This window comes from Carassius auratus, unplaced genomic scaffold (genome assembly GCF_003368295.1).
Source record: "Carassius auratus strain Wakin unplaced genomic scaffold, ASM336829v1 scaf_tig00215454, whole genome shotgun sequence".
In the NCBI taxonomy this organism is placed as follows: Eukaryota; Metazoa; Chordata; class Actinopteri; order Cypriniformes; family Cyprinidae; genus Carassius; species Carassius auratus.
The window spans coordinates 143,897-169,280 of NW_020528096.1; the positions used below are offsets into that span (position 1 = coordinate 143,897).

Genomic DNA, 25,384 nt, shown 5'->3' on the forward strand with positions numbered 1-25,384 from the left:
ATAAGGAAGGAGGGATGGATTGAAAGAACAGCAGAGGAGGGACAGATGAGTCAGAATTGGTCCCACAGGACTGAGTGGGCTGAGACGGGGAGGATGACGTCACATGACCTGACGATACCAGAGCGAACGAGCACTACAACATACAGAGAGAGAGAGAGAGAGAGAGAGGGTGGGGGGTCTGCAGGGGTCCCGTCTCCAGATCATAACCTTATCATCAATCAGACAGATCAACATCACTACACAACATCCTGCTGCTTTTAGGGCCCTGTGAAATCAGATTCATTATTTTTTCAGTTTTATTATTTTAATTGGTTAAATTACATTTTATGAATCAAAAAGCATGTCTAAGAAATAAATAAAAAATGATCAAACTTAATAATTGTAATTTTAATTAATTAAATATTATTATTAAAATAGCCTTATGAACCCCCCCCCCTCAGAAATTCTGTTGTGTTGTTACATTTTTCTATTTATCAAATTAAGGCATATAACTTAATTTATCGTTTAATTATAGAAAATTAAGTAAACTTTATTTATATAAAGCAAGGAAGAAATGTTGTGTGCTTATATCTTAAAAATAATGCTTGTTTCATTTAAGTAGTAGCATTAGCAGTACGCTATATACAGTCTACTGAACAACAGTGATATATTTCTGACACAATGTCTTCAAGTTAAACCGAGCTTTTATTTTGACGGGTTGGAAATTAATCGGCGCATCTGTGCCATTCATTCATACAGACATGCAGAACATGCAGGATTCATATTTAAATTGTATTTTGGTCCACATCAATGCTTGATTTAAGAGTAACGACCTTTTTTTGGATTAATTTATTCAAAATGACAAATTCCACGTATCATACTTTTTTTTGCCAGAGTAAGTGGTAATGCAAAAATCATATTTGCTATAGAAGTCACCACTGTATAAGTTAACCCAATTTAGTTTTTTTATCATTGAAGAACAATTTCTGGTTCCCCAAGGAACCTTCCAGAAAGAAGTTATTAAAACAACCATTTTAAAAATCTAAAATATTTTTTTACACTATAACGAACATTTGTATACTGCAAAAGTCTCACAGATGTTAAACGCTCCTCATGAAATTAACCAAAAAAGACTGAAATGAAAAGCAAACATTTCACAGAAGAAAAGGTAATGCAATAATGTCAAAACGGCCAACAATGCACCCTGGCGTGCTTTTAAACACCAGTGAAGGAGGAACAAAATAAACATCCAAGCATTTAAGCAAAGCCCGGACTAAGATCACAAACTGCAATCAAACGTTTGGCTGCTGATGTCCAGATGCATCTAAATCATTCACCTTTGGGAACGCTACAGTGTGTTACACAATCAGACATAACGCTTGTGAACTCCGATCAATAAGACGAGGAACTCAGGTCCAGGAATAACTCAAACAGCGCTCCGCTAGACCAGCATGCATCAGTGGAGAGCCGAGGCTGTGTGGGAGAGATATCATTCAGCCCATCTTTTATCCTCCAAAAATAAGTGTGTCAGGTTCAAATCTGGGCCTGTTTTGGCTCCCATTATGAGCCTTATGCAATCCTCACTTCGCTCCGTTTGAGGCCGAGAGAAAATTCTCAATGATGAAACTGACGCCCGATTGGACGAGACCTCCGCCAATAGCACGAGGAGCTCCATGGCAACAGGCTCTGTCACCAAGAGAAAATAGATCTCCCTCCACCCCATGTGGTGCACATCTGCCCGTACCCCAATTACACACACACACACACACATGCTTATGAATCACCCAAGTGTGTGTTTGAAGGGCAGAACAAACACACTTCACCCCATCACACCCCTCCCTCTCTCTCTCTCTCTCTCCATTCTGTCTTAGTCGCTCGCTCGTGGAGATGAACGCCAATCACGTTTCTCTGTTCCTTCTGGACAGACACAGGTAGAGACACATAACACCCAATAATGTTTGCTATTTCTGTAAGAAGGAACACAATCAAGACTTCTGATGCCAGAACGCTGGTTTGCCATCGTCAGTCAAATCTCAGTCAATGGACCGTTCCCAAAGAGCTTGATTGACAGGCGATCTGACCAATCATAACGCTGGATCCGTCCTCTTGCCCAGACAGGAGAACAGATTAACTGCGGTGGACTTAAAACTTAAGTCTGATGTTCTTAAGTTACGTTCTGATGTTCATTCATGTTTATTTCGCGCTACACGTAAATATGAAAAGAGGATCGGTTCACAAGCCAATTGAATTGAGGTTGAGACACAATGAAAAGCCCCAAAACTGTGTTTCTCATTTTCATTTACTTTAACTTGCTGTAGCTAAAACTAAAATTGAAATAAAACTAGGGCTGCACGATAAATTGAATGCAATATTTAATGCACATCTCGTCAGTAAAGCCGGTTCTGCAATCATCTCCATCACGGGCGACATTCATCTGACAAAGATGTAGATGTTCACATAAATAACATGATGTTAATACGAGCATCACCTGGAGTAAACGTCAGTTCTGTATAGGATGATTATTTTTATTTTATCTTTAAAATACATCAACTTAATTTGATTTAAAAATCACCTGCTGTAGAAACAAGTGTTTCATTCATCCAATAAAAAATAAAATAAAAAATAGGGTAATGATTCACGTCTACATTTTTTTAACTTGAGCCGATATTTATCTATTTTTATTGGCTCAAGTAAAAAAAATATAGATGTGAATCATTACCCTATTTTTTTTATTTTTTTTAATGGATGAATGAAACACTATGCATCTGTTTTATTTGCACCAACATTATTTGATTTTAACGTTTTGGAATAATTTTATTTAGTCTCACTGGTAAAGACCTTTTTTAATTTGAAACCAAATGTAAAAACTAAAACAAATACTGAATGCTGATTAATAAACCTCTTATTGAATGTGTGTTGATTGTGTTGTGTGGATTGTAGAACTATGCAGTTATTGCCTTTAATTTCACATGTTACAGTTAATCTTTTCATTTAAGGCCAGTTCTCTGTAGTTTCAACCCAATTCAGAAACAGAAGCTAAATGTTAATTTCTGTATCATCTGTGTTTGTATTGAATGTAGGATACTTACTGTGCAGTTACGGCCGTTAATTTCAGATGGTTAAGGCCTATTATAACAGAAATCGGTCATGAAAAATCATGATCTGTGCATCCTTAGTAATTTTTTCAATGCATTGTTTTTTTTTTTCTATTTTACTAAATTGATGCATTAAATACTTTAAGTAAAGCAATGATTAGCAGTGGCCGATTGAGTGTATTTCAGTGATGAAGCGGTGGCCTCGGTGATGCGTTTAGCTCTCTTCACGCTGTGCCACACCATCTGCTCAGGTACCACTGTATGCCATCCTTACACTCTCCTTCCTACAGCTCCAGCTCTCTCCGTGTGGAAAAACACGTCTATTTTCATCCCTTCTCCTGCTGCTTCAGACGAGAGAGAGAGAGAGAGAGAGCAGCAAAACCTTCAAACAACCGTTTTGAAGAGAGATTGAGAAAAGCGCACTGAGGATTATTGCATTAGCTGGGCATATGCCACGCACTGGCACTCAAACTGGCACCAATCGACCGCATGAATCCAGACAACGCTTCACTGTCGCTCACTAGAGCCAGTGCTGGTACCATCTCCATTAATCAGCACTCTCCTCCTCACAAAGACTGAATAACAAAAATGTTGAATATTCTTGATATTTATGATTAGGATGTTTTAATATTTCCTCTGATTAAAACATAATATATATATAAAAAATATATATTTCACATGATATAAAATATAAAATTACTTATATATATATATATATATATATATATTATTTATTTTTTATTTTTTGGTGGGATTCTTAGATGAATAAAAAAAGTTAAAAAGAACAGCATTTATTCAAACAGTATATATCTATTTTCTAACAATATAGCCGTAGTCTTTGCCTTCAGTTATTCTACTTGCTTAATAAAAGTTTTAATTTATAAAAAAAAAAAAAAAGAAAAGGAATACAAATGTACTGGCCCCAAACTTTTGAACTGTAGTGTATATGTTTGACAATATTATTTATCTTTTTGTATTTTTGATCAAATAAGTGCAGCCACAATCTCTAGCTACAGTGTTAGGTCCTTTATATATTCAGTTTTGTCTATACCCAGCTTTGCAAAGATCTTCAGAAACTTTACTGAGTGTCAGATACTAAATTTAGACACTGGACTCAAAGCAGAAGCAGCACGGGTCACTGATCCACAAATGACCGCGTCTGGAGTCCACGACTGACGCTCATCCACACTGGAGTACAGTTACACTCCTCAAACGCTCTCAATGTGCCTCTGAAGCAGGACAGCGTGTGATTTCAGCTGCAGGAGATGCACTCGAACTACAACTTCAATAGGGCTTCTTATGAACACCGCAAGAGCTGATCCATTCATACGCACAACAGGAGAAAATAACCTAAACCTGATGACTTTGAATCCAATCACAGTTTGCTGCTCTCTTTGGGCTGCTATTGATTTTCCCCTTCCTTTGCCTCAATCTGTCCTCTAGCAAACACACACAGAGAAATTATACACTATTATACAGCTTTTTCCCACGGTTGCTCATTAGTATGCAAAGGAGACACCAGCTATCGAGTACACGGACAGCACAGATAAGCTGGGACGCTCACAAACTACGATCACTCTTATAAAACCTTTTATAACTACATGATAAAACACCAGTTAATGCACTTTAATGGGAGTGGTTAAATAAGCATGAAACACACACACACACACACACACACACATGCATGTTAAATTCATGTGTATTTATGAATGAATAATACATTTAAGCTTGAACACACCTGAAACGGAAGCATACAAACAGTTAAAAACTAAAAAATAGGACTACATTTTGGCCAGCACGATTAATCAAAGTAAAATATAAATCATAACACAGCTTAGTGCAATTATCAAATTGTAAAGGCTTAAATTAGATTTAATATGCATGCACAGCCCTGTGTTCATTTACACGCAAGCAGCTCACTGACATATTCATTTTAGTTATACTAGAAAATAAGTGTTAAATGTAATTTATTTAATAATATTTCATTTGTAAAATTCTAAAAAATAATAATTTAATAAAATTTTAATTATATCAGAATTACAATTGCTAATATAATAATGCTATTATTATTATTATTATTATATACATTTTTTAAGTTATATTTTGTTTTATATTTATCCTTAAAAAAATTATTATTACTATTTTTTTTATTATTATTTTTTATTATTATTGGTATTAAAACGGATTTATAAAAATATAACATTTGGCCAAATTGTGTAACCTCTAAAATCACACACAGCAACATTATCAGGATATTTATTCCGAAATTGTGCAGCCGTAATATAGATTTAATGTAACGCACAGAACTATTCAAATGTAACAGTTTAGAGCCGATGAGGATGCGATGTATCGAGCGAGGCGTCACATGAGCAGATGGTTCACAGTAAATGTGAAGATGAACAAACTCAACCACACCTGCGACACACCAGCAATGCAGAGGACCTGAAAGAGAGCAGGCTGACCAAACACCTCCACCTCTCCGAGTCTCCTGTACAACTTCACAGCAATAATTCACTTATTTGAAGATGTCTAGCTGTTTAATAGAGTTCAAGATTTCCGCACAGGATCTTTTCAAGTGAATCACTCGTTCAGCAGATCGGTTGTTTATCGTAACGAATGCTATAAATGGACGTTATTGTGCAAATGTGACTCCACACTGGCACGATGCTCAGTCTATTGAGTTAATTGAGACGGCTCCATAACAAAAGGCTAAATATTTATTTTCTGTGAACATGTTGATCGGCGCTCGGACATCTTGCGTGTCGTTGTCAGAAGCTGCGTGAGTCACGAGCAATATGTCGAGTTCTTCGTGATCCATTAATATTCATGAGGACGGAGACACACGGCTTTGACTCATTTACTGGAGGAGAATCAGCAGGATTCAGATTTAAATGAGTTTAGAGAAGTGAAAACATGAAGATATATGAAATCAGTAAACGTGTTGTGCGTCATAATGGTTGGCAAAACTGACTAATAACTTGAGTCAGATTAACTAGAAAGGCCTATGTTGAGAAGAGAAACTGACTAGCTGCTCAGGCAAACTATCAACTATTCAAAAAATGCATGCAAATAATTTAATAATAATGTTTGTGTTTAATGCCGCATCAGCTTCTGTGGATATTCCCATCGCAAGAAAATGTGCAGCTGAATTATATCATGGTTTTTTTAATTTATGTTTTACTAAAAACTGTATTAAGCTTAATTTGGTTATTATTCTCTTTTTTTATTTTTATGCAATTTTAAAAAAGTTCAAAATTTTTGGCACTTGTTTGTAGGGCTGAATAACTTGTGTGATTTTAAATCAAAATGACTATAATTACACCAAAAAACATTTAAATTTAAATGTAATACGATTATTTTACTGTAATAAAAACCATTTCAGAAAACTTTTTTTTTAATTTACAGTACAACTGAAATATAGTAAAAAAAAATGAAATTATTTAACAAAATAATACCATCATGATTTTACTATGAAATAAGAATATTTAGGAAAAATAATAATTTTATTTAACAGTTACAATTAAAAAAAAAAAAGACAAAAACAATTTTACTATTTCTATTTTACTTTCAAAAAAAAGTATTTAAGAAAAAATATATTTTTTACATTACAACTGAAAAATTGCAACAACAACAAAAAAAAAAGTGATATATAACTTTAAAATAAGTATTTAAAAATAATATATTTAATATTAATATAAATTTGATGATATGGTTTTATTGTTTTGTGTTTTTAAAAGTCAGAATCATTAAAATTATTGAGTTAAATTAAAAAGTCTTACAAAATTACTTTATGCATTTTAATAAAAAATAAATAATCATTACAAAGCATTCGTTAAAAAACACTGAAAACACCAAATCATGAGCTGCATGCATGTAAAATAAAACTGTGCACTATGAAACATGCTCCGCATTTATTTAATTAAATCTCAGCCTTTGTGAATTGATAATCAAGGTTTTATTTTAAGTAATCGTAAATCCTGATTTAATGCTTCAGGTTTTCACATCACTAAAACACCACTAATTATGATAACCTGCACGTTCACGTATTATGTAATATATATTCATGTAATCCAAAGCTGTGTGACTCTCCAAAAATGTCTCCTTACAGGTGTTTTCCAAGCCATCAAACGTGTGATTATTTTCCAAATAACCGCTTCAGTACATGCTGAAAAATGAAAATGGATGAGGAGGGAAAATGTGTCGAAATAACAGTGTAATAGCGCTGCGTGATATTTATAGACGCAGATACTTTATTCAGGAGAGCAGCATTGTGCAGTCTCCATTTCTCTGGTTTTATTCGCATCTCTGCTGAGGATTCTCTCGCTCTTTGTTTCTCTCTCGCTGACACTCTGTTCTAGCAAACAGCGTCCAAAAATAACCCGTGTGTTTGCGTGAGTCTCAGGTAGAGATGCACACGCAGGAGAACACACAATGCTCTCTGTGTGGGGGAAAAACATACACTGAGAAACACACACTAACTTGATTTACAATTAAGCAACATCGTAAATATCGGAAAGATTTCTGGAGGTAGTTGTTCAAATACCAAAACAAGCCTGAAATGCTTTTGATGCTACAATTTAATAATACTGTAATAATATTTTATTTTATTTATTTTTTTATTAAAAGGTCTTATTTGCTTTTAACATTTTCATAAAAATAAGTATTATTTATTATAATTATAATTATAATTATTATTATTATTATTATTATGGGTATTTGTTGTATGATTATTAATATAATACTTTATTTATTGTTATTTATAACGCTAACTTGGTTTCATATTGCATACAAATATTTAAATTAAATTAAATATATTTAAATATATATTTACACAACATTAAATATTTATAGAACTAATAAAAATACAAATGTTACATTATAACATTATTATATATCATAAAATTCTTATTATTAATACATTTAATGTTTTTTCAATATTTAGTCAAATTATTTTTATAATATTAATTATATAAAATGTGTGTATATCGTATTATTGTTGCATGTTTTTTTATGAATATAATTTTTTGGCCAAACTGTGTAACTTTGATATAGAATTATTTTAAAGTAGAATTAATGTGTGCCTTCTAATGTGCTGCACCAGGAGTTATTATGGTCATTTCATCCGTGCATTTTTTTTTTTTTTTTGTACAAAAAAGTTGACTTTATAATCTTTCATCAGAATATCTCCTGCTCTTCCTGTGCAGCTCTCGCTTGACGTCAGTGACGCATGTCATATTTGCATGTCATCATATTCATATCTCCAATATCAATCAACCCAGAAACAAGCTCTTTTCAGTGATATGCCTTTAATACAGTTCAACAAACAAGACACAATACGGTCTGTTTTTATTAATATCTCTAATTCTCATTTTTGGCTCAACCATCCCTCCAATGCTAGAGGTTTTGTTTATGATGGCTTCACTCTCGTCCTCTCAAACAACTTCCAGAGCAAATGCATAGAAATCTAACTAAATAAGCTCCTCCTGACATGAATGATGCCTCTCTCCTCGGGCGCGAGGGACGAGGACGCGGTGGAAGGGAATTCCTCATTACCTCAGCAAGCACTGTCTCTCTCTATCGACCTGCTCTCGAGTGGGCTGGCGATAGCACACACACACACACACACACACACACACACGAGCGACCGAGCCGTGCAAAGCCTGTCACTCAAACACCTAACACGATGCACAACATGCATGTGTCGTATTGCAAGAAACACATCCTGGTATCACTCAAGCAAATCCATTGCATAAGATCCACAGAAGTGTTCTGCTCCATCACCTCCAGCGGCTCGATCTGACGTCAGCCAATGATGTCACAACCCAGAAAGCTGCGGCTGTGGGTCACTTCTGAATGCAGACACATAATGTATTTTTAAACAGCCTTACACGAACTCCAGCGCATCTCTTCTAAACTCTCTAACCCATTTTCTCCCGTCTCGCAGCTTCTGACTACACTTCCCATAATGCACCTGAGGGTTTAGTCATAAGTACAATGGTTTCAGAGTGTGATTTTAAGATCGCTGTGAGAGCGCGATGAACGCAAGATGTAACAGACTCAGAACGGTAATCACATGCATGCACATGCACACGCGTGCACCTCACACACAGCTTACTGTATCCGCTGGTTTATCTCTGATCTCCGCGCATCATTAGCTGCTTGTGGCTCTGAGGCAGCGCTAACAGAGAACAGACTGATCTCCACCTCTCCGCTTAGCTTCCTCCCTCGCTTCGTTTCTGACGCCCCCCTGCTTTTTCTGAATGAAGCACAGCCGCTCTCTCTCTCTCTCTCTCTCTCTGAGTGAGAGAGCATGCGCTCATTTACTCATCATGAAACTGTCTCTTGATGAGAAACTAGACGCTAATGAAAAGACAAATGCAAAGCACAAATATTCCATGTTTCTTCAAATTAATGAGCTCAAAAAATCTATAATATTTTAAACTAGTATTTAAGTATCTGTGTGATTTTTTTTATAAATTGGTTTTTATTTAAACGCTTTTGTATGTTGTTCATTTTTATTAGTTTTATGTATATTGTTTTTCTTTTTTTAAAGAATAAACACTATTATTATAATTGTATTCTATAATAACCCTGAAATTTAAAGTGATCATCTATTCCGATCATTGTTTCAAAGATTGTTTTAGATTAAAACTCAAACAAATAAATGTACAAAAACATGCACTAGTTAGACACACATAAATTAAGCCTAACAACATAAATCAGTGTTATTTTAGTATCACTTATATCAGTTTGTAAAAAAATAAATAAATTAGCATACGTTTTAGTAATCATGTTTTTTTTTCTTTAAAATCAATGTCTATATAGATTTGACTAAGTCTTAGTTATTTTAGTACTTGCAACAAAACAAAACAAAAACTTAATTTAAATGAGAATTTAAATGATTAGGCAGTTAATGCTGATTTTATTTTTAACTTCTGGATGGAACAGAAAGACAAGGAACAGATGCATGCAGACCTGAACTATTAACATCTGTAAAACCAATGCTAAAGCCAACCGCAAACCTACTGATATTAAAGATAAAGGACTCCTGTCTTCCTCTGAAGATGAGCCCAGCACCTTCTGACGTTCAGGTGAAATGTGTGTAGTAAAGCAGAAGCAGGAAGGACTGTGACAGTAGGTCAGAGAATCCCAGATCAATAGAAACTGGAGATGTGTGTTTGTGCTGTCGCTTTCTGTTGCTTTTACTGTCCATCTCCAGCAACAGGACAGACACTCGCCTCGTCCCGCCATCATTTACTCATCCTCACATCAGCCAAGGATTTTCTGCCCAGAGTTTTCTGTGCAAAAGTTCACTATGACCACATCTGTCAAACCTCTGAAATACAATTTCTCCAGTGATGCATTTTGACCGTGCCAGTATTTTTCAAAATTATACCCGTTTTATGGTATATGTTGGTATTTTTATTTTTATTTTCATGCATTACCGGGTGTTAACCACATTGTCTACTGATTGAGAGAGGAAATACTGCAGTCGATTGACTCAGAATGCCCTATTTTGCGACTAAATGAAAACTTTTTTTTCGGTGCATGACTCATTTTTGAAAGCATGTCGTTTTGCACACACAGAGAGCCGATGAAACCCGATGGAGTCCCTGTGTTTTCTTTCATATCAGCATGTCTCTGTCCCGTGTTAAGGCAGATATCTGACGGTTATCCTTCGTGAGAGCGGCGATCCTCAGCATCGCCTCCAGTCACTGCCCTTAATAATTCACAAGCAGAACTCCACAGGGAAGCAGAGGGGAGGTGGTCGTGCCGAAAGCACAGAGGGAAAGAGCTGAGGAAACACAAAACGAGGACAGGAACGACAGAACAACAGATGAGAGGGAATTAAGAGGAAGCAAGGTGTGAGATGAGGAAGGAGAATCTAACAGCATCGAGATGAGACGAGCAGGAGGGAGGAGGCGCAGCACATGCTCTCTGCTCCAGCACACGGCTATAAATAGCTCTTTAAATCTCCCAAGAAAAAAACAACACAGCGCTGCTGCAAACCCAACACAAGATGAACCGAAACCACACACATGCACGCCATAACACAAGCACAATCGCTCCGACACGGAGGCCGGCGGAGGATCTGGGTTCACAAACAGCTTCTTATTAATGTTCCAGCAGCTAAATATGAGCAAACACCCGCCATCTCAAATGTGGGAGGACTGCGCCAAACGCACCTTCCAAGCGCATTACAGTCACAGATGCATCCTGATGTGTTTGAATTAAAGTGCACCTTTAAAAACACACCTCAAGATCTAAGCTGATTATTAAAATATGAATCCCGTGAGGTGCATTTGATCAATGCATGCGTTTATAACAATGGACAGGTAATTAATCCATCAACCCGTGATTATCCGTCAGTCTTCAACAAGTCTAGATTAACATCTTTATCTGACGCTTGACTCCAAGTGAATGTGTATTAATGATCAAGTTGGTGGCGATGCAGCAGAGATGTGTGTTTCAACAGGTAACAACACTGCAATGCCAGCAAACATCAATAACAACAATAACTCATTCTCCAGATCTGCCCAGACAGAAGATAAGACTCTTCCTAATGTTATTGGGGAGTAAATCCACAGAACAGATTGAAATAGACAGAAGCAGCTTTACACAAGACACTCCAGTCATTATTTCATTCAATACTCGTTCAATATCAGTGCTGATGCTGCCGACTTATTCTGGTCATTCTTGACTAATTCTGGAGAAAACGGTAATAAAACAAGATATTTAGATATCTATCAGATTTTGAATAAAGTTATCATTCCATGTATCCCTGTTGTATACATATTCACCATGCTATATAAATCAAAATTTAGTCAAATAAATTCTATTTTCATGGTGTAAAATACATTTAATGTGCATCAAATGGTTATTTATATATGTAAATATGCATGATTGTAACCGCAATATAGATGTTGAGAAAAATAAATAAATTACAGAATCATTTAGATTTAATTTGTAATTACTGATTGGCTTATGAACGGATTTATAACCTGATTTAAAACTGGTTGCAATGTTTAACTGTTGCATCAATTTACAAAAAACTGCTAAACATTACAATCTCAACTTCAATAATAATAATAATTATAATAGTTACAATTACAACCAAGCGTAACAAAAAAAAAAAGTGTCAAAAGAAAGTCCTTAATGAGAATACCAAATTAACTTATTAATAATAAAAGTGTAGAATTTAATTGTGTTTTAACATGAACCAATAGCTCAGCTAAGAGTACACAGCAGCACCTATATTCAATAAAAATAAACAAAACCAATTTAAATCTTATTCTACATGACATCGCTGAAGTATTTCTAATGGCTGAATACATTAAGCATCTCATGCTCTTCATCTAACCAATGCAAACCTTTTCAAAACGCTGATATTTAGGTGATTAGATAATCAGAGCAGCAGAATTCACTGAAGCTCCTCAGAAAACACAAAGCGCTGATAATTAAGTGTGTCTGCACTCGTCAATAATTCAACAAAGATTGATTTACCCATTTCTGCACTCGTTTACTAAAACAACCATCTACTGTACATCTTGACCACAACATTTGGATGTTACCTCTGTTTATACGATCATAAACACACTCGTCCGACCCAACACGAAGCATTTTTGAACCTCAATGAACCTGAATGGAAACGACAGATCAGCTGGACATCAGCTCTATTCTGATCGATCAGGGATTGAGAGTGATTGATGGTTAAATGCTGATTTCTCAGAGAGCACGACTGAAGCTCAAAGCAGCTTTAAACATGACACACACCTGATGATCTGACGTAATAACTTCTGCCTGAGGCTGCGCTTCTATTACCAACCTGTAAATCTTCAGCTTTTTGTGGAGTAAAGCCACGTAAATATCACGGTCAGTCACTCAAACAACACTGACAAGCTTTGCTCTACAGTATTTCAAGGTAAAAAAGGGGTGACGGGATCTAAAGCATCACGCAGACTCTCAAGAAATCCATCATGAACATCTCGAACCCACACAATGAACATTTCTTTCTTCAGTGCAAAGCCAAAAACAAAACTCTACACACAGATGTCATGAAAAATGCTACTTGCTGGACAGGAATTTTCTTGCCACGCTAAAAAATAAAGGATCTTTATTGGCATTGAATTATACTAATACGTTTTTTATATTTAATAATCTCACTGATTCAACAAAACTGTTGTTTTGTTCACATTATGCATGTTTATGAATGACATTACCACATGTAGCATGCTACTCAAATGGAAAATGTTACCATCTTGGCTGACCAAAACAAACTAAAGCATGGTATTATCTTGAAATATGATAAATGCACCTGCTATCTGGGTAGATACTACAACTTAATGATTGTTTAATATGTGTAAACTGGGACTTACGTGACACTTTGAGATGTTGCCCACTAATGTCAAGCCCAAAAGAAGAACCGGGAACGATAACGTTCTGTTTGTTTACAAATAAGCTCTTTAAAGTTTGGTGATTCTGACTGGATGTCAATGTTTTTACATGTATGAATTCATTAGACGCTTTTATCCAAAGAGACTTAACAGTGTGAGAATGTGTGTTCTCTAGGAATCGAACGCACGACCTTTTGCGCTACTAACGCAAAGCTCTACCACTAAGCCACATGAACAACAGTTCACTTATAGTTCATTGGACGAAAAAAAAACGTTCTAAAAGTGATTCCAATTAAATTGTAAACATCGCTTTTCTTATTGTTCTGACGTGTTTTAATAATCCGCGCGCCACGCGACGCGACGCATCTAGAACGCCGCCGTTCAAATCAACGTCTAACGTCTACCGTGATTAGAACGGGAGCGTTCTGCTTCTCACGACTCAGTGTAGTCACGTTATAAGTGAAGAATTACCCATTACACTTTCTCGGACTACTTTAGAGAGCTTTACTAGCGACACACATCGATACCTGTTCCATTTAAAGCGTTCAAACGCTAGTCACTTACCCGTTAATCCTTCGCGTTCGTTCAAGACGACGAAACAGCACTGGTCCTCGTTGTAGATCGTCGTTCTGCTGTGTTTGTCCCGTTTCCGATGATTTAGAGTGGATATTTACCTCACAATATGGGTTAATTAATTAGCCTGTGGCGGCTAAGCGAACGCGAGCTAAGTCAAAATGACAATCGGCCGCCTCACGAACTCGTGAGCGCATTACTACCGCTCAGGATGGGTTAGGTGAACATGTTTAAAGTGATAACCCACCGAGCCCCCCTCGGTAACCGAATAACGACAGCCCGCTGCCGCTTATCGCCGTTTAATCGCCTCCAAGCACGAGCTCGCGGCAGCTCTCTGTCAACAGCAGCGCGCAGCGATCAAACAGAACTTGAGTGGGCGGGGCCGTGACGTCAGAGGAGAACCTTACCAAAAGACCGTAGGTTTGAGAAACAAGCGTCATCTGAGAACAACGCGCGTCCTGATCTGCGTTCTTAAGCGTTCGTGATCAGCAAACGGAGGAATTATAAAGGAAGGCGGGGAGCACTGAAACAAGAACGCTGTCTCTTTCTGTGCTTTACGTCACAGTTCCATGTGTTTGTGCTTACAGGAAACAGAGGATGGCGCTGTCGGTATCGTTTCAGTTTGGGATGAATATGCAAACAAGGGTTTAAAAATAGCCGAGTTTGCACCTGATGGTCAATTTTTTCTGTAAGTGTAAACTTCAAAATCACTGTCTATCTATCTATCTATCTATCTATCTATCTATCTATCTATCTATCTATCTATCTATCTATCTATCTATCTATCTATCTATCTATCTATCTATCTATCTGTCTGTCTGTCTCTCTGTCTGTCTGTCTGTCTCTCTGTCTGTCTGTCTGTCTGTCTGTCTGTGTGTGTGTATATATATAGCCTATATACAGGGGTGGTTCTTGGGTGAGTGGAGATCCGGGGCTTAGCCCAGAAAAATCCATGTATGTGCTTTTTTATTTTAATAAATCAGAAAGATTTACCTTGTTTAAAATATACAAAATCAATAAAAACAAAAAAATTTTTAAAACAATTTATTTAAAGTATTGAGGAAAATACATTTGCTTTTTGCTAACAAAAATTAAGAATTGCAAAACAAATGAAGCAATGATTTTGCAATACATATTTTCCATTGTCATATCTATTAATTTATTTGCCACGCTGCTTTTTTTTTGCGTGTCAGTCTAGTTTGAGCTTGCAATACCATTTTTCCTTTGCGCTTCACTTTTCTGCACGTCTCTCTTTGTGGCACTGTTTTGACGTGGGGTCAATTCGGGAGTTCGTAGCGGGATTGCGAATCATTTGAGTCATTTCGGGAGTTCGGAGCGGGATCGCGAATCATTTGAGTCAATTTGGGGATCGCGAATCATTTGAATAAGTTCGGGAGTTCGTAGCGGGATCTCGAATCATTTGAGTCATTTCGGGAGTTCGTAGCGGGAGCGCGAATCATTTGAGTCATTTCGTGAGTTCGTAGCGGGATCACGAATCATTTGAGTCAGTTCGGGAGTACGTAGCGGGATCGCGAATCATTTAAATCAGTTCGGGAGCTCGTAGCGGGCTCGCGAATCATTTGAGTCATTTCGGGAGTTCGGAGCGGGATCGCGAATCATTTGAGTCAATTTGGGGATCGCGAATCATTTGAATAAGTTCGGGAGCTCGTAGCGGGATCACGAATCATTTGAGTCATTTCGGGAGTTCGTAGCTGGATCGCGAATCATTTGAGTCATTTCGTGAGTTCGTAGCGGGATCACGAATCATTTGAGTCAGTTCGGGAGTACGTAGCGGGATCGCGAATCATTTGAGTCAGTTCGAGAGCTCGTAGCGGGATCGCGAATCATTTGAGTAAGTTCGGGAGTTCGTAGCGGGATCGCGAATCATTTGAGTCAATTTGGAAATCGCGAATCATTTAAATAAGTTCGGGAGTTCGTAGCGGGATCGCGAATCATTTGAGTCAATTTGGAAATCGCGAATCATTTGAGTAAGTTCGGGAGTTCGTAGCGGGATCGCGAATCATTTGAGTCAAATCGCGAATCATTTGAGTAAGTTCGGGAGTTCGTAGCGGGATCGCGAATCATTTGAGTCAATTTGGAAATCGCGAATCATTTGAATAAGTTCAATACAAAAATAATAAAAACAACAACAACAAAAATTTTTTAAAACATTTTATTTAAAGTTTATCCCTTGTATCCTGACACATATGCTGATGTTGTGTCTCTACTTTTTTTTTTTTTTTTTTGTCTCTGTCACTGTTTTCTTTTATTTTCCAATCAAGCCTGACTGGCTACACTCGTCTTGGTAGAACAGGGATAAGAAGCAAACATTAAGCAGTGCACTGACATACTCTTACTCTTCAAAGATATCTGGTCAAAGGACTTTATCTCTGTGTTTATGTACACTTAAAGCCAAGTATAATTATAAATGCAGGGCTCTATACACTTATATTTTTAAAGGACCACTTACACAGCACTTAAAAATTGCATAAATAATCTTATGAGGCTAATGTATCAAATATAAAATTTGGAATACAGAAATATGAAATTATGAAAAAAAATTAGAATGGTACTTTGTCGGTATGCCACTGCCTTAATGAGTGAGTCGGTGAGTCATTTAATCAATGGATTCATTTGAAAGGATGATTCATTCGGAAAAAATGTGTGTGTGTGTGTGTGTGTGTGTGTGTGTGTGTGTGTGTCCTAAAGACTGTGCTGAGCAACCGTTAACTGTTAGATGTTCAAAATGTAACGTTAAATCAAACACAATTTAAAACCGAAAAAGAAATATACTGTAATACTATGATTAAAAGTTACAGATACCTGAAGCTGTTGTATCTTGGCGTTCAAGTGTTTTGGCTGGGGGGGTTTACTTCCATTTTTGAAGAAGAAGAAGATTAATTTTGAAATATCCATTTTAATTTTCAAATAAATTTATCTAGTAAAATACTACACGCCAACAAACCGCCTGCCTCCAAAAGATCTCATTTCATTGGCTGAAGAGTACAGACGCTCATCAATGGTTGGCCAGTTTACATGTCAGTCAGCAGCACTAGACTCAGTGGGCGGTTTTCGTCGGGTTTGAATGACAACGCGTAACTCTACAGACACTGTGGACGTGAGAGTCAAGTGATATTTATTTATTTATTTAAATTCTAATATAAATTACTTTATTGGCCATGAAAACTCATTGATGGCATGGTGGTAATAAAAACATTCGGGTCTTTACTGAAAACATTCGGGGCTCCAGCCCCCTTAGCCCACCCCTGTATATATATAGCCTATATATATATATATATATATGTATGTATGTATATATACATACAGTGTCTGGCATGGTGTATATTGGCTGCTGTACAAAGCAAATATAAAGCAATACTCTATTTGTAATTTCACAAAATATAGCATATATTTTATATTTAACATTTTATGCTCTTATGTTGTATTATAAGAGTACAAGAAAACGGTTACACTTTTGTTTTAGGGTTATATGTTGTTATGCATCATTTATTATTAATATGGTAAGAAGTGCATGTAATGTATAACAAGCACACCTTAAAATAAAATATTACTGAAAAACAAGTGATGTAGAAACCATTTTCACTCAGAAATTGCAAATACATTTTTATAAATTATAAAGAAACCACAAGAGGCATATAAGCTAAAATACTATTTTCCTGTAAAAAGATATATATCTTATAATCTTTATTTTCAGTTTCAATATGCTGAATACAATATAAACCAATATTCTATTTACATTTTCACTAAACAGCTTATCTTTTATTATAGCAGTATTGTACATATGGTGTATATTGGCTACTGTATAAGCAAAATAAAACTTAAAAATAAACATAAATATTTCAGTACTTTTCTACAAAGCAGAGACATTAGATTCATATTCTTCATGATTCTACATTAAAAAAAAAAATCAAATCTGGTGTTTTCTTCATGATATCAGACTGTTTTTTTTTTTTTCACGAGCGACGTGCAGATCCACAGACTTGGCACTAATTTCAGTGCATGTGTCCTATCTGTCACTTGTTGATCTTTCTTCTTTTTCGGAGGTCAGGAACAGTCCAAATAAAGCACAGAATGAACTCACTTCACTTTCACCTTTCTCCTATATAGTGTGACCTCAGCAGATCAGACTGTACCTGCATTTATTGATGATTAAGGCTTATTTCCTCTCAAACACTGAGTCCTCTAGGTGATCATGAGGGGTTATTTTTACAATCATGGTTATTTTTGAGCAACTCATCTGCTGGATCAACCTGACAAACTGATGTGTTACTGTCTAGTGCGCTGGATAAAACTAGATTGGTTTGCCAGCTGCTTTTGTTTTTGTCTCCTGTTCATGAGAGCAACTAAACCTTGTAAATTGCTTAGTTACTTACAGAAATGCTACTTTTTTCAGTTAAAATGTAAGTTTCGTTTGTAAGCAATATGAAAATAAAGCACCATTCTAATGAACATGAACTGCAATTTTTTGGAGTGTATAACTCATATGTAGCAATTTTTGAAAAACCTTTTAACATTTTTACTTTGTTACATCATATGGATTGTGTTATCGATTCCAAAAATTGCTTGTAAGAGTGCATGACAGATTAGAGTTACTTTTTTATAGATTACATGATTACAATTTTATTTAATTAATTATAATTCCACTTACAAACCCACTTCAGTTCTTACATCGTAAGACCAGTTTGGGAAACCCTGGAGTAATGTAATGTTTAATGCACTTCAGGATGTTGATATAAAAAAATAAAAATAAAAAATGAATATATGTTCTTTCTCTTTGCTGTTTTATATCAATATGATATACTTTAATGGGTAGTTTAAAACAAGTATAATAATCTAAAAGTAATCTGAAGACATGAGGAACCTATTACTGTTTTCACCATGTAATATGTAATGGACTACACGTTTACATATACAACACAACATGCATACATCATCGAAATCGAATGCATTTATATAGACCTATGCAACATGGTGTAACCCTTGCACAGATGTCAGCATCCCTCATTCATTGTCTGGTCAGTGACCTCCACATGAACACTGGTGATGTGTGTCCACTAGACGGCGCCTGCGCACTGCGAGTCCGAGCCGCTTACAGCATCTGTGACGTTAGATGTCACGTGGGTTCACTAACTGTGTCAATTAATCACCCCTCAATTACACCACATGCCCATGTAGGGATGAAGACAGACAACACTCATATATTTTCCTGTTGCTCTTTATTTGTTTCTCGTGCTGCCCACATATTGCAATATTCAGTATAAAAGTAACATTTTAGACATTGCATAGTTAGTGTTTAAGTCACTAAACAACGGGAGACAAAGCAGCCAAAAAAAAAAAAAGTCAAATGCACAATTCTTTGTTAAAATAAATAAATAAAAACACATAAAAAAGAAAAAATAAATTATTACACTAATCTATTACGATTTTCTACTTTCAGTACTAGGCAATCCACAAACTCTGGCACTTCTTATTTTACTGTCCTCTTAATAAATGAACACACATCTATGTAAATAATTTTTATTATTTAACAAGATCATTCTGTCATCATTTACTTGATAGTCTGGAACAGAAGATCACATTTTAAGAATATTGGGAATCAAACACCATTAGACCCCATTGACTTGCACTGTAAAAGACAATATATATATATATATATATATATATATACATCCATTTTTTTTGGAAAATGATAATTTCTGGTGAACTAACCCTTTAATGGTTATAGTTTGGAATATTTAAGATAAACAGAGCCATCTGGAAGAGTTTTTGCACACACTGCTGCGCATCTGCTCCACACTGAAACAGCTCATATTTACTGATCTCGTGTTGGCTTGTGATCTGTTTGGTTTGGATGCTTTAGAGTTTCAATGCTGGGGGTCACTGGGCCAGAGGTGAGCGTTCGGACTTCGCTTGTGCATCCGCGTCCTGACGTGGCACTGTAAGTGTCTATGTTTATTTGTTCGCGCTAATGATTAACCCCCAGCAGAGCTATATATATATATATGTTTCAGTGAGGAGTGTGCATCCCAGCAGCGCTTCGCTCACCTGCGCGTCATTGGTGCGTCCCTTAAACGTGTCACAACTTTTGATGGATTACCCCACTTCTGAGTGCTCAGGTGCGGCTCAGTCCTCTCCATCCACTCGCTAGTGCGCGTCTCTCCGAACTCTGTCAGACTCAATCGAGCAAAGTCAGCATGTTCTTGGTGTCGTTCTCGTGGGCGCACCTGTGCGAGCTCGTGTCCGCGGTGCTGCTGTCCACGCTGGTGGTGCTGAGCGCGCTCACGGTGAGGGGAACGAGCGCGGCCGCCACCGGCTGCACGACGTGCGGCATGCCTGCGATGGAGAAGGGCACGGAGGAGCGTTACCTGGTCGAGATGGCCAAACAGCAGATCCTGAGCAAGCTTCACCTGCGGGAGAGGCCGAACATCACGCAGACGGTGCCGCGTGCCGCGCTCATGACGGCGCTGCGCAAGCTCCACGCGGGCCGCGTCAGACAGGACGGAACGCTGGAGCTGGACAATAACGTGCCAAACTCACGCACGAACAACCAGGCGTACGAGATCGTGAGCTTCGCTGATGTCGGTGAGTGCACCTTACTTAAAACATTAATTGTAAATTGATACGTTCGCGCACGCCCCCTCATGTAAACATTAGTTTTACTATGAAAATACTGGAATTAATGACTTTAAGAACGATATGCACTATTCAAATCCGGTTTCTTTAATGATTAACTGGTTTTGAAAGATCAAAACAAACGATAGCCTACGCTAAACAATGTTATATACATATTTAACAAGTAAAAGATGGGTACATCTGACACTTTGTTCCTCTAAATCGTTCATAAAATAATTTTGGTTTCTGCACACTTCGAGCACGTGCAAACTAAACATTAAACATTTTGTATGCATAGCTACACATTGAAAACTGCATAAGAACTAAATGTTAGAATGTTGTTCCAATCCTCCTCCTTTGACTTAACAGTGGGCGTGGCCATTAGTGATAGAAATGTGCTGGACTTCCGGTATTATCGCTTCTAGTTATTTTAGCTGTACAAAATCAGAGGTTATGTTGTTTGATAATGCAAAGTTGTTGTTTTTACTTTGTGAGCATATAACTTTAATTCATAAAATAATTTTTAAAAATCATAAACAGAATTTATTTTAAAAAATCACTCTAAAATTACGTTTTTAAATGTAAAAATGAATTACAAAGAAACTGAAACGAATTAAACATGAAATTGTGAAGTATAAAGACTGTAATGGAGTTTTCTTATAAAATATTTTCTAGAATCTTTATTTACAATTTAAAAATATATATTTTTATAGCATATTTTCTTACCCTGTAACAAAAAAAAAAGTTAAGAAGGCTTAAAAATTTAAATCAACCAGCTTCAGTTTTCTCAAATTTTTGTTGTATAAAGTTAAAACAAGAAGTAGAGAACTCAAATTAATAAAAAAATATCTTCTGAAGCTGGTTGCCTTTTAGATTTTTTACAGTGTCTGGCACAATCCCAAAAAAACATCTTACTTCCGCTTGCTAAATAAGCACTGCTTCTAAGCCCCTGTATCTGATTTCTCTCCAGATTCCGAGGTTTCTGCCGGCATCGACACCAGTCTGTCGTTCCAGTTCCTGCAGGAGAAAGGTCACAGCGTCCAGGTGCTGCAGTCGTCGCTGTGGCTTTACGTAAGTCAGACTGACACGCCTCATCACGGCAGCCGAGTAAACGCAGAAATCTCCCTGCCGGCGTCGAGCACCGCTAATCGCACGCTGCTGCTCCAGAGGAGCGTGGATGTGTCACGAGGCGGATGGCACACGTTCCCGGTCACCAGCGCCCTGCAGACATTTCTGGACGGCGGTCAGCGGAGGTTCAGTCTAGAGGTGCACTGCGAAGACGGCGGTCGAAACCTGTGCAGTCGCGAAACATCAGGCGAATCCTCCCATCAGCCGTTCCTAGTTGCACAGGTGCAGTTGCGTGAAGATGCCACCAAACACTTGCTGAGCAAACGCTCGCTGGAATGCGGCGAAGACGTGAGCGTGTGCTGCAAAAAAGACTTCTACATCAAGTTCCGTGACATACAGTGGCAGGACTGGATCATAGCGCCTGAGGGCTACCATATGAACTACTGCATGGGACAGTGTCCACAGCATTTATCCGGCTCGCCCGGCATCGCCTCGTCCTTCCACGCCACCGTCTTCAGTCAACTGAAGGCCAACGGCATCCACACAGCCGTGTCGTCCTGCTGCGTCCCCATCCAGAGACGACCGCTCTCCATGGTCTACTTCAACTCGCAGCACACCATCGTGAAGACCGACGTCCCGGACATGATCGTCGAATCCTGCGGGTGCACATAAAGAACAATTAAGTGACTTAAATTGTTAGCTCATGCAAAAATTAGCCTGTGATTTACTTACCCTCAATGCATCCCAGGTGTACCAGTCATAAGGGATTAAACAAGCTTTCTTTTGATGAATGGTTAGTTAGGATAGGCCGATATTTGGCCGTGATACAACTATTTGAATATCTGGAATCTGAGGGTGCCAAAATCACCTTTAAAGTTTTTAGCTATGCATATTACTAATTCATTCGTTCTTTCAGACAAATCCAATCAGAGTTGTATAATAAAAACTGTCCTTGCTCTTCCAAGCTTTAGAATTGCAGAGGGCATTTTTTTCTGTTCAACAGTCCAAAAGAAGTGCAATAAAGCTCATGCATCCATAACAGCTCCAGGGAAATAATAAAGGTCTCCTGTAGCAAATCGATGTGTTTTTTAAGAAAAATATCCATATTTAAATAATTATAAACACTTTTCTCTCACTTCTGTGGATGACATAGGACAGAGGATGGATGCACTTTATTTTGACGTCTTTTGAACTGTTAAACAGAAACACCCGCCCACTGCAGTTATAAACCTAGGAAGAGCAAGGAACATTTATATAATATTATTCCAAAAGGATTCATCTAAAAGAAGAAAGTCATACACACCTAGGATGGCTTGAGGTTGAGTAAAGCAAAGGCTTATTTTCATTCAAGAGGCGAAATATGCTCTAATCAAGGCTTTCTGTCTAAGCAAAGTTTATTCGTTATGGGTTTTTATAGATGTGGAAACACTCAGGGAAATCAAAGCCACTGTAAAAGCCACACTTAGGCCTGAATCAGCACGGTTACCCATCATGACAGTAAACATTTAGATACTGCCAAACATCCCAGAAAAGATCTGACAGCGAATGAAAATGGTGCATTAGTATCTAATACATTTCTCTCACAATATAGTTCTCAAAGCTTATTTTGACTGTTTACGCTAAGCACCAGCAAATGCAACTATATATGTATACTGGCTTTCTTTTCAACATGCTTTTTTCTGTTCTGTTCTTTTATTTGTATTATTATTATTATTATTAATAATAATACGTCTTATTTATATAGCGCCTTTGAAAAAGCAGTACAGTAATCTACAGACAGTACAATAACACATTGTACAGGTGTATTTTTGCCATGTTTATTGTGTCTTATGTTCTCCTTTTGTTTAGTCTGAAGCACTTCCTAGTGATGCATAGTGTAGGGAAATCTGCAACTGCACTTTATATGTTGTTTTGCGTAGTTAGTGGGAATCGAGCCATGCAAATCCGATTTACGTGTTGTGTTTATGTTTTCTTTGACAAAATGATACTGTAACTTATGACACAATATTAATGCTTTTTATTAAGGCTCTTTGGAGGAGACTAATTTCTATAATTTTTTAATAAAGGAATATTTTCTTATAGGTGAGACAGCTTGGAAATCTGTACTGTATTGTATATTGTAATTTTGCTGAATATGTGTATTTTTTTAAATAAATATTTTATCTATTACTTCACGTGTGCTTTAATGAGAGGACAAAGGACACCTCAAACATCAATAAAGCAAACAACCCCTAATATTTGACATGTTCTTTTTTATCCCTTTGAAGAGCAGGATCAGACCGATCTTACAATATTTCACAAACTCTATGTCGTACAGTCTCTTATCACTATCTGACTAATTGATCATTAACTAATTGCAGGCTATATTCCACTGGATGCTGATGCCAAGCTTGCTATGAATGAATTGCATGCAGCCATTAGTAAACAACAGACTGCTCACCCGGAGAATGCTTTTACTGTCACAGGTGATTTTAATAACTCCAAATTAAAGACAGTGATCCCCAAATCTCATCAACATGTTTCCTGCCACACTAGAGACAAAACTTTGGATCATGTTTACACACATATTAATGGAGCTTACATAACAACATGCTTTAAGTCCACATCCATTGTGCCAGTACTGAAACACTCCTCCCCGATGAGCTTGAACGACTTCCGCCCCATCACACTCAACACAGGTGTACCAATGGGCTCTGTGCTGAGCCCATTCCTCTTCTCCCTTTACATCCACATCCATTGTGCCAGTACTAAAACACTCCTCCCCGATGAGCTTGAACGACTACCGCCCCATCACACTCAACACAGGTGTACCACAGGGCTCTGTGCTGAGCCCATTCCTCTTCTCCCTTTACATCCACATCCACTGTGCCAGTACTAAAACACTCCTCCCCGATGAGCTTGAACGACTACCGCCCCATCACACTCAACACAGGTGTACCACAGGGCTCTGTGCTGAACCCATTCCTCTTCTCCCTTTACATCCACATCCACTGTGCCAGTACTAAAACACTCCTCCCCGATGAGCTTGAACGACTACCGCCCCATCACACTCAACACAGGTGTACCACAGGTCTCTGTGCTGAGCCCATTCCTCTTCTCCCTTTACATCCACATCCACTGTGCCAGTACTGAAACACTCCTCCCCGATGAGCTTGAACGACTACCGCCCCATCACACTCAAAACAGGTGTACCACAGGACTCTGTGCTGAACCCATTCCTCTTCTCCCTTTACATCCACATCCATTGTGCCAGTACTAAAACACTCCTCCCCGATGAGCTTGAACGACTACCGCCCCATCACACTCAACACAGGTGTACCACAGGGCTCTGTGCTGAGCCCATTCCTCTTCTCCCTTTACATCCACATCCATTGTGCCAGTACTAAAACACTCCTCCCCGATGAGCTTGAACGACTACCGCCGCATCACACTCAACACAGGTGTACCACAGGGCTCTGTGCTGAGCCCATTCCTCTTCTCCCTTTACATCCACATCCACTGTGCCAGTACTAAAACACTCCTCCCCGATGAGCTTGAACGACTACCGCCCCATCACACTCAACACAGGTGTACCACAGGGCTCTGTGCTGAGCCCATTCCTCTTCTCCCTTTACATCCACATCCACTGTGCCAGTACTGAAA

At 37.6% G+C, this 25,384-nt stretch overlaps 2 protein-coding genes across 9 annotated transcripts in view; one reads left to right on the top strand and one right to left on the bottom strand.

Annotated features, from left to right (window-relative positions):
* The window catches only part of LOC113094861 (R3H domain-containing protein 2-like), a 38,992-nt gene extending 24,466 nt beyond the window's left edge, over window positions 1–14,526 (bottom strand). For 6 of the 8 annotated variants that reach the window (XM_026260480.1, XM_026260484.1, XM_026260486.1 and 3 more), the window contains exon 1: window positions 14,033–14,424. The gene's annotated coding sequence lies outside the window, so the exon portion shown is untranslated. Of the gene's footprint in view, window positions 1–9,189; window positions 9,344–14,032; window positions 14,425–14,448 lie in introns of those variants that run through there. The other 2 variants (XM_026260482.1, XM_026260481.1) reach the window with 2 other exon arrangements.
* Window positions 14,527–19,948: 5,422 nt separating this feature from the next.
* On the top strand, window positions 19,949–23,908 carry LOC113094859 (inhibin beta B chain-like). The gene is made up of 2 exons (XM_026260478.1): window positions 19,949–20,644; window positions 21,645–23,908. The coding sequence occupies exons 1-2, from the start codon at window positions 20,257–20,259 to the stop codon at window positions 22,412–22,414; spliced, it is 1,158 nt and encodes a 385-aa protein (XP_026116263.1). The 5' UTR covers window positions 19,949–20,256; the 3' UTR covers window positions 22,415–23,908.
* Window positions 23,909–25,384: the final 1,476 nt, after the last annotated feature.

Excerpts from the sequence above, each read along its gene's own strand:
- LOC113094859 (XM_026260478.1), top strand. The coding sequence starts at position 20,257 with ATGTTCTTGGTGTCGTTCTCGTGGGCGCACCTGTGCGAGCTCGTGTCC. Across the intron at positions 20,645-21,644 it reads CGTGAGCTTCGCTGATGTCG|ATTCCGAGGTTTCTGCCGGC; the intron begins GTGAGTGCACCT and ends ATTTCTCTCCAG.